Source organism: Pelophylax lessonae (genome assembly GCF_965119305.1).
Source record: "Pelophylax lessonae genome assembly, chromosome: 3".
Classification (NCBI taxonomy): domain Eukaryota; kingdom Metazoa; phylum Chordata; class Amphibia; order Anura; family Ranidae; genus Pelophylax; species Pelophylax lessonae.
The window spans coordinates 29,962,421-29,974,955 of record NC_138770.1 but is presented as its reverse complement, the minus strand read 5'-3'; the positions used below and the strand labels follow the sequence as shown (position 1 = coordinate 29,974,955).

At 43.4% G+C, this 12,535-nt stretch overlaps 2 protein-coding genes across 2 annotated transcripts in view; both read right to left on the bottom strand.

The window, feature by feature from the left end:
* The window catches only part of LOC309550684 (uncharacterized protein), a 1,024,308-nt gene extending 1,016,577 nt beyond the window's left edge, over positions 1–7,731 (bottom strand). The window contains exon 1 of the mRNA XM_082251019.1: positions 7,082–7,731. Coding sequence (XP_082107145.1) covers positions 7,082–7,654 — 573 coding nt within the window. The 5' untranslated portion in view covers positions 7,655–7,731. The remainder of the gene's footprint in view (positions 1–7,081) is intronic.
* LOC309550266 (uncharacterized protein) overlaps positions 7,721–12,535 on the bottom strand; it is a gene marked incomplete at both ends in the record, with an annotated part of 211,727 nt that continues 206,912 nt past the window's right edge. Inside the window, 2 exons of the mRNA XM_082250674.1 lie at positions 7,721–7,842; positions 11,246–11,390. Of these exons, the coding sequence (XP_082106800.1) occupies positions 7,721–7,842; positions 11,246–11,390 (267 nt within the window). The remainder of the gene's footprint in view (positions 7,843–11,245; positions 11,391–12,535) is intronic.

Genomic DNA, 12,535 nt, shown 5'->3' with positions numbered 1-12,535 from the left:
GAGGAAACTTGCAATCCTGAGAATCCATGCCCCAACAAAAAAGTAAAAAAGCTCCTTTAAGATCGCGGCGAGCGCAAGCCCACCGCACCCACTGAATACACTGACCCCCACAGGGACAAGAAACTGGGCAAGGAATACAGGAAAGAAGGAAATATAAAAACCTGGAGAGATCACACAGGCTGCTGCACCGTTCGCTGTCCCAGAGCAAAAGGAAGTGATGCAAGACTGACCGCCCCTATGAAGCCTATGCAAGGCTGCATAAACATGGCCGCTCGGCTGAGGAATCCCTGGGCAAACAGAACATGGCGCTGACATGTGGCCTGATCGATCGCCGCCCAAAATGGCGGCGTTTGGCGCCAAAAACGCCGTGCAGTACCTCACAGGACCTGCCACCATGATTTTTGCCCCAAAAAAATGGCGGATCGCCGCAGCGATCGCCTCAAAGCATGCTGAAAATCTGACTGCTTTACAATGACACCCAGCAGAGCGGGAGAGCCCCCCCTTCACAGCCCACACACAGGCAGCAAGTTCACACAGGAACTGACAGGGAAGCACAGCAGCTACACAGACATGCAGGGTCACACAGTCCCAGACTGACACCTAAATAGACAGGTCCCCACATAGAGTTACACTTACCAGTCCGGATGGCGTGGGGAGCCTTCTCCAGCGACCAAACCGCTGCACTGAGGACAGGGAGTGTCGCAAGCATGACGCAACGGAACTGCGGTGCGAAACCGCAATGGCGTCCAGTGAGGTAGCCACCTCACCGATAGCATCCCTGCAGCGAACAGGGATGGGTCGTTCAATGTGTCAGAGCAAAACCTAAGCTGAACGCTCGATGGCAGGCTGGGAAGCCCCTGGCCCTGAGCCCTGGGAACCAGGGTGGCCAGACCGAGACCCAGCACCGCACGATCATCTTCATCAGAAGAACTAACTAACGCTGAAAATAAACAGCTAAGTAAAAGAAAAAGAAAAAACTTCAAATAAAATCAAAAAGAGATAAGAAGCTGAGACTGAGAGCCCCAGCACAGGAACAGCCTGCATACCCCTGAGCTAGGCATTAGAAACTGAGTTGGAAATGCAGGAAGCAGGGAGGTATGGACTGAGGGGACCACCCCCTGGGGGTGGGATATGCTAAAAGCTTTGATATTAATATATTCTGTTGCCTAGCTACTCCTACGGAGCAAAGGTCATTAACTTCATTAGTGACGAATATGAAGAGGCGGCGACTGTCGGAGGACGTAAGAGAAATCATATTTTCTATTCCGCTATTCAATCTACACCCTTGGGGTAAAAACAATTAAATTGCGGGATAGTCTGTATCGGTACGTGTGAGATACACCTTTCCAATTTTTGGGGCGCATCTCATACCGCCGAGGATTGCAGGGTGCTTCAGTGTGCCTCCTGCCTGTTCCGAACTCCTCCTACTCCTCATCCTGCTTTTGGGGGTACAAAAAAATAGTAATTTGGGCCTAGTCTGGGTCTGTACGTGTCAGATACACCTTTTGATATCATATTTTCTATTCCGCTATTTAATCTACACCCTTGGGGTAAAAACAATTAAATTGCGGAATAGTCTGTATCGGTACGTGTGAGATACACCTTTCCAATTTTTGGGGCGCATCTCATACCGCCGAGGATTGCAGGGTGCTTCAGTTTGCCTCCTGCCTGTTCTGAACTCCTCCTACTCCTCATCCTGCCTTTGGGGTACAAAAAATAGTAATCGGGGCCTAGTCTGGGTCTGTACGTGTGAGATACATACACCTTTTGATATCATATTTTCTATTCCGCTATTCAATCTACACCCTTGGGGTAAAAACAATTAAATTGCGGGATAGTCTGTATCGGTACGTGTGAGATACATCTTTCCAATTTTTAGGGCGCATCTCATACCGCCGAGGATTGCAGGGTGCTTCAATTTGCCTCCTGCCTGTTCCGAACTCCTCCTACTCCTCATCCTGCCTTTGGGGTACAAAAAATAGTAATCGGTCACACGCGCTGGCTCCCCAGCTAACAAGCGGTGGCGGGCACGCGCCTCCGGCGGCGCATGATCGCCCTCTAGCTCCACCCAGGCGAGCGCCAGCCTGCCGCAGTATATCCTCAGCGACTGGGGCTAAAGTGGTTAAACACGGCGAGAAAAAATAGAACTGGAGCAGTGCAATTTTTTCAGCTTAGTGAATTACTCCCCCTCCCATGGTTTGTAGATGATATAACTTTTACACAAACCAATCATTATAAGCTTATTGGGATTTTTACCAAAAATATGAAGCAGAATACAAATTGTAATAAATTGATGAAGAAATTTGATTTTTTACATTTCTTTTTATTGGATCATGAAAAAAAAATGTGTCCAAATCAGATCACCATACTGGTAACAGTCTAATGTGTAACACACTCAGCAGCGCTTAATCCTCCTATGACAATACAATGAAGGTTCATAATCCAAAATTGTCTCTTTCACATCAAGAGGTGAAACGATGGTGTCCAATGTTTAAGCAAGAAAAAAACCAGGGTCTGATTGAGGAAGGACACGGTTGTGGTGGAGGATTGGTGAGCTGAGCCTTGGAACCTGACCCTGATTAGAAGCAGGAGGACAAAGGAGGTGTGGAAGTTTGCAGACGACAGCTATCCGGGGGCAAGGGCTCATGCAGCTAATGCATACAGGCTGTTATCAGTGTGAGATGTGGTGAGTGTCCACTGCTAAGGGGAGCACGAAAAGGTGTGGTGAAGGCTGCTGATTTCAAGCTAAGGAACACGGGTGTTTTTTTAGCCAGGAGCATTTCAACCTTAAAGTTTTTTCTTGCTTAAACATTGGACACCATCGTTTCACCTCTTGATGTGAAAGAGACAATTTTGGATTATGAACCTTCATTGTATTGTCATAGGAGGATTAAGCGCTGCTGAGTGTGTTACACATTAGACTGTTACCAGTATGGTGATCTGATTTGGACACATTTTTTTTTCATGAAGTGATCTGTTCACAGTGGCGGCTATTGCATGTTTGCACATCATAATTTGAGTATACAATATTTTGACCATCTATTTATTTGTATATAAGAGCGCCGGGCGGGTGCATGTAGTTTTTTCTTCAGACACCTTTTTTAAAATCTTTTTATTGGATGTTTTAAATCGGAAAGTAAACAATATTCTTTTTTTTTTTTTTTTTTTAAATTGTCTTTTTTTTGTTTATAGCGCAAAAAATGAAAACCGCAGAGGTAATCAAATACCACCAAAAGAAAGCTCTATTTGTGGGAAAAAAGGTCATCAATTTTATTTTGGGTACAGCGTCGCACGACCGGCAATTGTCAGTTAAAGTAACGCAGTGCTGTATCGCAAAAAATGGCCTGGTCATGAAGGGGGGTAAATCTTCCGGAGGATAAGTGGTTAACTAATTCCTGGAATCATGGTCATGGAAAGATTTGTCAGGACGCCTGAACCCTCCTAGGACAGCCTAGGATGAATGTGTTCCCCGTTCCCACAGAAATATTGGTCTCTTGTACAATGTCACGTCAGGTTATGCATCGGTCACATTCATTCAACTAAATAGACCTCCAAGTGTGAAATCTTACACCACAAAATGTACTCAGCCAATGAAAGGTAAGGACTCCATTTTTATTTTTCTACTGCCATCAATGGCCAACACGGTACAACACTTCATCCATGTCTTTGGTGATCTCTGATCTCCTTATGAAGTGTTTCTTACATGATGAAGATCAGCCATGGAGTATATCTGAGGTGTATATCAGGGTGTGCTTCTTCCCCACATGTCCACCAACATTCATATAGAAGACATTTACCGCACTCAGGGCACTAATACACCTCCAGGGTTGTGTGGGCCCCCTGATGTACAGGAAGACAGGACTTCTGTGAGGAACAATTCCCTCAACCAGGACAGGAAAGTGGCTTCTCCCTCGTGTGAGATCTCTGATGTCTGGAAAGATCGGACTTCTGTGAAAAACATTTCCCACACTCAGGACAGGAATATGGCTTCTCCCCCATGTGAGATCTCTGAAGTCTGTTAAGATCGGACTTTTTTGAAAAACATTTCCCGCACTCAAGACAGGAATACGGCTTCGAGTCCCATAGACTTCAATGGGGTTTGTTTGTTCAAACAAACTTTTCCTCTGTTCGCGGTGTTCTGGTGCGAACCGAACCGGCGGGGGGGGGGGGGGGGTGTTCGGCTCATCACTACATATGACTGGTTGTGAGGTGATCAGGGTGTCACCAGTGCAGAGCAGTACAGCACCATCATATGACTGGTGTGGGGTGATCATGGTGTCACCAGTACAGTACAGCGCCATCATATGACTGGTGTGGGTTGATCAGGGTGTCACCAGTACAGTGCCATCATGTGACTGGTGTGGGGTGATCAGGGTGTCACCAGTGCAGTACAGCGCCATCATTTGACTGGTGAGGGGTGATCAGGGACACTGACTGCTGACAGTATATTAAAAAAAAATAAATAAATAAATAAACAGTAAGCCCCGGTTCACACTTGTGCGAGTGCCAGGTTCGCATGTAATGTTGGGAGCGCACTGCTCCTTCATTACATGCGATCGGCTGTGCGGTGCGAGTTTAGCCATACACTTTGTATGGCTAAATTCGCACCGCAGCCGCAGCAAACACGCACAGGGACCCTTTTTGGAAGCCGCATCAGGATCGGATCGCACAGCGGTTCACACTTGTGCGATCTGATCCTGTGCGAACTGCACGATCGCACTGCGATATGCGATCAAACTGGGGGTGTCGTTAAGATTACATTGACACCCCCAGCGTATCGCATATGGCAGTGTGAACTGCCGGGGGTGCGTGTGCGATGCGGGAACAGGCTGCGGATTCGCAGCCTTCCCGCACTCGCATAAGTGTGAACCGGGGCTAATACTTTTTGGATTCCACTTTTTTAAACATTTTTTTTTTTAACTACGTGTTTTCTACATGCTACCATTAGAGTATTTAAGTGTCACTATATTGACGTTATACTACCCTGAGGGGGCGATAAAGGACTTTTTTCCTACACTGTTGTTGCTGATGATCACTGTTATAATGGCTTTCCATTTATGACAGCTTGCTTACTGTTGGGATGCTACGATTGGCTACAGCTAATCACATGGTAGAGATTTCCAGGTACCATGTGATAGCTGTGGGACAATCACAACAGTAAGCAAGCTGTTCATGAATGAAAGCCACTCATGACAGTTTTCTTATATAATATCATGTGCTGCTATGACTGGTCACATGATACCCCGTGTGCCCACAGTGACTGGGTACTGACAACCAAGATCAGCTGTCCACCGGACACAGCAGTCATGGGGGAGTGCTAGTGTGCATGTGTTGGGTAAGGTATGGGAATGTCACCTAGCATGGCTGTGCCGCTTGTCCTCATAAGATGTACTGTGGGCAGGTGACAAATAAATAAATATTTCCTGACATTCAGGGGTCTGTTCATAAAAGATTTGCATAGCAATTCACGCAGTGATAGGCCGTGTATATTCTGTGAATGGGGTAAAATAAAATGCTATTGGGCTATTTGCTGAGCTGGTTGAATGGTTTCTAATGATTTAAAATGAAGAAAAATGTATTCAGCCACTAGATGGAGCTAATTCCTGTGATACTTATCATCATTACTTTATTAAATACAACCAATATTAATCACAGCTGGGTGAATGCTGGTCACTTTTATCCAATAAATTGTGAAAAATAGACATCTAAGTGTTTGTGAAAGGTTACACCACAAAATGTACTCAGCCAATGAAAGGTAATGACTCCATTTTTATTTTTCTCCTGCTATCAATGGCCAATGTGAGGGGTTGTAACAAATGAAAAACATCAATTACAGAGTGCGCTAAAAAGTTATGGAACACAAATATTCACAAAAATGGTGATTGCTGATGTTCAGCTAAACACAAAGTCTATATTCTAAATGATGAGACTGTGCAAAAGTCTTGAAAATCCAAAGAATATAGTGAGGTTGGGGAGTGATGAAGGATAAGGGTAACCTCTTCCCAAACGGTGATCCAGACAGTGCTCAAATGTACACGTGATGCACCCAGTGTTAAGAAGGGACTCTTACCAGATGATGGAGAGATGCAAACATATAGTGTATAACCCTGGAGTCCGTTAGGTCAGCTTGTAGGAGAGAATTCACAAGAGGAATAAAGCGACCATCTGCTTCCAAAGTGTGGGGATCTAGAGGCTTCCACTCAAGGGGATATCGCCACCTTTTTAGTTGGCTTAGGTCAGTCTAAAAAGGTGGCGATATCCCCTTGAGTGGAAGCCTCTAGATCCCCACACTTTGGAAGCAGATGGTCGCTTTATTCCTCTTGTGAATTCTCTCCTACAAGCTGACCTAACGGACTCCAGGGTTATACACTATATGTTTGCATCTCTCCATCATCTGGTAAGAGTCCCTTCTTAACACTGGGTGCATCACGTGTACATTTGAGCACTGTCTGGATCACCGTTTGGGAAGAGGTTACCCTTATCCTTCATCACTCCCCAACCTCACTATATTCTTTGGATTTTCAAGACTTTTGCACAGTCTCATCATTTAGAATATAGACTTTGTGTTTAGCTGAACACCAGCAATCACCATTTTTGTGAATATTTGTGTTCCATAACTTTTTAGCGCACTCTGTAATTGATGTTTTTCATTTGTTACAACCCCTCACATATTTATATTTTTTCAGTGCTGCTTTTTTTCCACTCTTTTTCTCATTAAAGGTTCGCGCACCTATTTTTCTTTTCACCATTTATCAATGGCCAACACAGGACAACACTTCATCCATGTCTCTGGTGATCTCTGATCTCCTTATGAAGTGTTTCTTACATGATGAAGATCAGCCATGGAGTATATCTGAGGTGTATATCGGGGTGTGCTTCTTCCACACGAGAGCTGTGATGTCTAGCAACATTCCTATAGAAGACATTTCCCGTACCCAAGGCACTAATACACCTCAAGGGTTGCGTGGGATCCCTGATGTACAGGAAGACAGGACTTCAGTGAGGAACAATTCCCTCACTCAGGACAGGAAAGTGGCTTCTCCCTCATGTGACATCTCTGATGTCTGTAAAGATCGGACTTCTGAGAAAAACATTTCCCGCACTCAGGACAGGAATATGGCTTCTCCCCCATGTGAGATCTCTGATGTCTGTTAAGATCTGACTTTTTTGAAAAACATTTCCCGCACTCAAGACAGGAATACGGCTTCTCCCCCGTGTGAGATCTCTGATGTGTAACAAGGTTTGATTTTTGTACAAAACTTTTCCCACACTCAGAACATGAAAGTACCTTCTTCCCAGTGTGCAATCTCTGATGTCTGTAAAGATCAGACTTCTGTGAAAAAGATTTCCCGCACTCAGGACAGCAATGTAGCTTCTCCCCTGTGTGAGACCTTTGATGATTGAAAAAATATGTTTTAGTTGCAAAACATTTCCCACACTCGGGACAGGAATACGGCTTCTCCCCAGTGTGAGATCTCTGATGTGTGTAAAGATTGGACTTGTCTGAAAAACATTTCCCGCACTCAGGACAGGAATACGGCTTCTCTCCTGTGTGAGATCTTTTATGCACATTAAGACGGCATTTAAAACGGAAACATTTCCCACACTCAGTACAGGAAAACCTCTTATCTGTTGGAAGGACGGCACTGTCCATCACAGTCTGAGGTTCCTCAGGATAAGAGGAATACGATGGTCCATCTACACTGTGTGGTCCCGGATGGACATTTGAGGTAGCCGGGTTTTCTCCTGGACTATACTGTGTGATGTCCTCATCTTCTACTTTACAGTCTGGAGTCAAAGTGAGACAATCCTCTGAGGATTTCCTCGTCTCCCGTCCATGTACTAAAATAGAAATACAAAGATTATTACTAGACATCAGCAGATTGGTTCCCCTAAACCAGGACTCCGGTAGCTTTGTCTCTGAGGATCTTACAATTCCACCCTCAAGGTAACTAGTAAATGGGTCCTCTGATCTCCTACCAGTTCATTTCTTTATTCATGGACCTTAGTCAGAGAGTGAGGAAACAACGAGAACTGTCTTTTATAGGAGTGACAGTGATGAGGGGATTATAGGACGAGTGTCCCCTCCCCCTCTATCACTCATTGCCATCTTCCCAACACAAGACGTCCCGCACTTCCTTATTTAGTCCATGATTTAGTCATAAATAACAGCGGGGCTGAGCCCCACCAGAGGTCAGAGAGTGAGGATGGGGAGAACAGCCAAGATGAAGACTGGACTGATCCTGAAGACCACCATCATTGGGTTACTGACTCCTCCCTCATTATCACTTTCTGTTTAAGGTTCCAAAGTTGGAGGATGTTATCACATTATTATCAACATGTAAAAGTCTGTCCTCCAATCAAATCATCAGATATAAAATGTCCAGCTGGTAGAAAATGGGTGTAACAAAAGAGAATCCATATTATGTGTATATATAGCAGTGGGTAGAGGGGAGAGAGCAGAAGTCAGACGTATGTAATGTACAACAGAGTATATAGTGCAGGGGTCAGGAGTATGTAATGTACAACACATAGTATACAGTGCAGGGGTCAGGAGTATGTAATGTACAACACAGAGTATATAGTGCAGGGGTCAGGAGTATGTAATGTACAACATAGAGTATATAGTGCAAGTTGCAGAGTGCGATCACTGGGTGCAGCGGAGTCCATTCAGATCAGACATTGTGGAGTAACAGGAACTGGCTTCTTTATTGGAACATAACCACAGAGAGCAAAGATGTCACCTTCTCATGGTGAGAAAACACAGACAGGAAGAGATAACCAACGAGCACAGTACAGTGTACAGGAAATAACAACACATCATAGAAAATGCATAGCATATCACTGAGCATTAGCAACATCTAGTGTCCTATTCGTGAACTGCAGCAGGTAATAGGCTAAGCTTTAAAGTTGCTGTATCTCCAACAGTGCAGGGGTTAGGAGTATGTAATGTACAACATAGAGTATATAGCACAGGGGTCAGGAGTATGTAATGTACAACATAGAGTATATGGTGCAGGGGTCAGGAGTATGTAATGTACAACAGAGTATATACTGCAGAAGTCAGGAGTATGTAATGTACAACAGAGTATGTAGTGCAGGGGTCAGGAGTATGTAATGTACAACACATTGTATAAGATACAACAGATGCAGAAAAAGAAATTGCCCAGTGGGACTTTAATTGAGGAGGACTCAATAGTCATTATTGCTTAATGCGTCTGATTTATTCATTAAAACCATCATACAAAATATTACAGCATAAAATATATTCATATCTGAGTATATACATCAATCCATAAACGTGATGATGCAAATTATTAATAAAACATGACATGGCAGTATCAGTATGCACATAAATACATCTTGTACGCTGAACTCGACGCGTTTCGTGGGTTGCATCGCCCACTCATCAGGAGTATATGTATAAGAGCATGTCTGAAAAAAATGTAATTAATATTTTTAGTCAACATGCAGAATGGATGGCTAGTGGAGTATGGAGATTCAAAACCACGCATTGCTCACACCACGCATTGTTCCACCAACACCCCTCACATCGCTCCCATGGAGACTTATCCTTGCACATCCCCTTTCCTAGCACTTATCCCACTTTTCCTGCCTTGTCTAAAATCTCTATATCTTTTTCATTGTCTTTATATTTATTGGCGTATATCTACGTCTCTACATGCTGACTATACGTGAATACTTTCATTTGCCATCTAGGATGATATAGCTGCATATGCATTTACACTCACATATATATTTTCCATTTAGAGACCGCTCATTCTGAAATACATAACATTTCATATATACAGGATACATCCTCATCCGGTGTCTGGTATAGCATTTTTGGGTCCTGCTCCTTCAGCTCCCTTTTCGGACATATTGGCTGCCGCCATATGGCAACATTGTTTCCGAGCAAGGTGACGGGGTTACTATGCGAGTATGGTGTCTCCCCACTTGGGTCCCACGTTTGAGTCTCCATACTCCACTAGCCATCCATTCTGCATGTTGACTAACAACATTCATTACATTTTTTTCAGACATGCTCTTATACAAATACTCCTGATTAGTGGGCGATGCGACCCACGAAACGCGTCGTGTTCAACGTACAAGATGTATTTATATGCATACTGATACTGCCATGTCATGTTTTATTGATAATTTGCATCATCATGTATATGGATTGATGTATATACTCAGATATGAATATATTTTATGCTGTAATATTTTGTATGATGGTTTTAATGAATAAATCAGACGCATTGAGCAATAATGACTATTGTGTCCTCCTCAATTAAAGTCCCTCTGGGCAATTTATTTTTCTGTTTATAGATAATTGGGATGGAGGTGTACTCAATTTGCAGTGTAGTTCCATTATGTCCTGTTCCAAGATACAACAGATAGGACTATATAGTATCAGAATAATGTAATGTACAACATAGCGTATATAGTGCAGGGGTCAGGAGTATGTAATGTAAAACAGAGTATATGGTGCAGGGGTCAGGAGTATGCAATGTACAACACAGAGTATATAGTGCAGGGGTCAGGAGTATGTAATGTACAATATAGAGTATATAGTGCAGGCGTCAGGAGTATGTAATGTACACCATAGAGTATATAGTGCAGGGGTCAGGAGTATGTAATGTACAATATAGAGTATATAGTGCAGGGGTCAGGAGTATGTAATGTACAACACAGAGTATATAGTGCAGGGGTTAAGAGTATGTAATCTACAATAGATATTATATAGTATAAGAGTCAGAAACTTAAATGTTTACTTGAGACAAGTTGCAGATGTCCCACACCGCTGCCTCCCATCTCCTGAGACTGCACTCAGTGACTTGGATGTGAGACTATAAAGACATATCCCTCCACCCAGCACAGCCAACAAAACAAGTAAACCCGGGATAATTGTTCTGTCAGAGATCTTACTAGACCCGGGCATGGGGCAGAATACCCACTTCACATGCCCTAGTTGCCAAGGTCTAGTAAGGCCAATGGTGATAATGTACATTTTGCTGCCGGCTGAACCCCAGAATCTCCATAAATCCAGTCTAGATACAAAAATTGTGTCTGCAGCAGAGAAGGAAGATTATCCGAGAGAAATACAGGAATACAGGATGGGGAACACAGCTCAGGAAAGTGACCAGGGGATTACAGGTTGATATCACCCAGTCCCCGCCCTACTCTGGACCAATCAGTGAGCAGTATGGGTGGAGGAATGTATTTAGTGTTAATGACCCACCTGTGCTGATCTCTGTAGGAGTGTCCTCCTCTATAAATGTCCCCGTTATTCCATCCTCCTCCATAGACTGCTGATCATCCCTCACATACGTCTCTTCTTCTTCTTCTGCTTTACCCTCAACTTTTATATCTATCAGATCTTCACCCTAAACCAAGAAAATGAAAGTGAATATCATCTGTAAAATATAAGCTCACATAAAAAATCCACACATGATCTTTATGTCCCTGTTCTAGATGCTCTGTCCCACCAACCTTGTAACAGTGAGGGATGGTGTGACCTTCCTGTGTGGAATCCCGGGAATACAGAGGACGGGGACATCTCTCTGGTGGGTTCCTGGTATTAGGTGGCTCCATCATATCCTTGTGTCCTTCTGAAAACTCCTCCATCACTCCATACTCCTCATCCTCCTCTTTATACTCTTCTTTAACAACAATATTATAATCACAGACGATTCCACTCTGAATAAATAATAAAAAATGAATTGTAACAAACATGCTGTAATAAATTATAACTACCAATAATTGACAATCATCTACCTGATGATGGTGAGGGATGGTGTGACCTTCCTGTGTGGAATCCCGGGAATACAGAGGACGGGGACATCTCTCTGGTGGGTTCCCATTACTGGATCCATCTGTAGGAAACACACACACTGACTGAATACATTGTTTCTTTTTTTTTTTTATATATTTCTTTATTAAATTTTCCAGGTAAAAAATTATTTACAACACTCCAATCGCTGGAGAATTTTTTCATATACATTTTACACATATTACCTTTTATCCCTTTTTTTTCCCCCCTCCCTTCCTTATCCCTCCCCCCCCCCCGTCTCTTCTTATCATTCGACTCCTATTATTTCTCTATATTCCCTTGTGTCCTTAAACTCTTGCCACTCATCCCAAATCTCCTCTTCATTCCCCTGTTCCTCCTCCTCCCAGGTCCTCAGCTGCTCCAACTTTCTTATTTTCTCTACTTTTAACAGCCAATCTTTCCTGGAGGGGGCCTCTTCTTTTTGCCAATTAAAGGGAATCAAGCTCTTAGCTGAGTTTAATAAGTGAGGGAGTAATGTTTTTTTATATTGCTTCACTGACATATGGGTTCCATGAAACATGCATTTCCAAGGATCCAAGGGAATATCTATTTTAGTAATTTTACTTATTAATTCTATAACTTCACTCCAGAATACTTTAATTTTTGGGCACTCCCACCATATATGGGCTATAGTCCCTACCATCTGACATCCCCTCCAGCAAAGTCTTGAACTCTCCACCTGAATTCTTCCCATCTTAT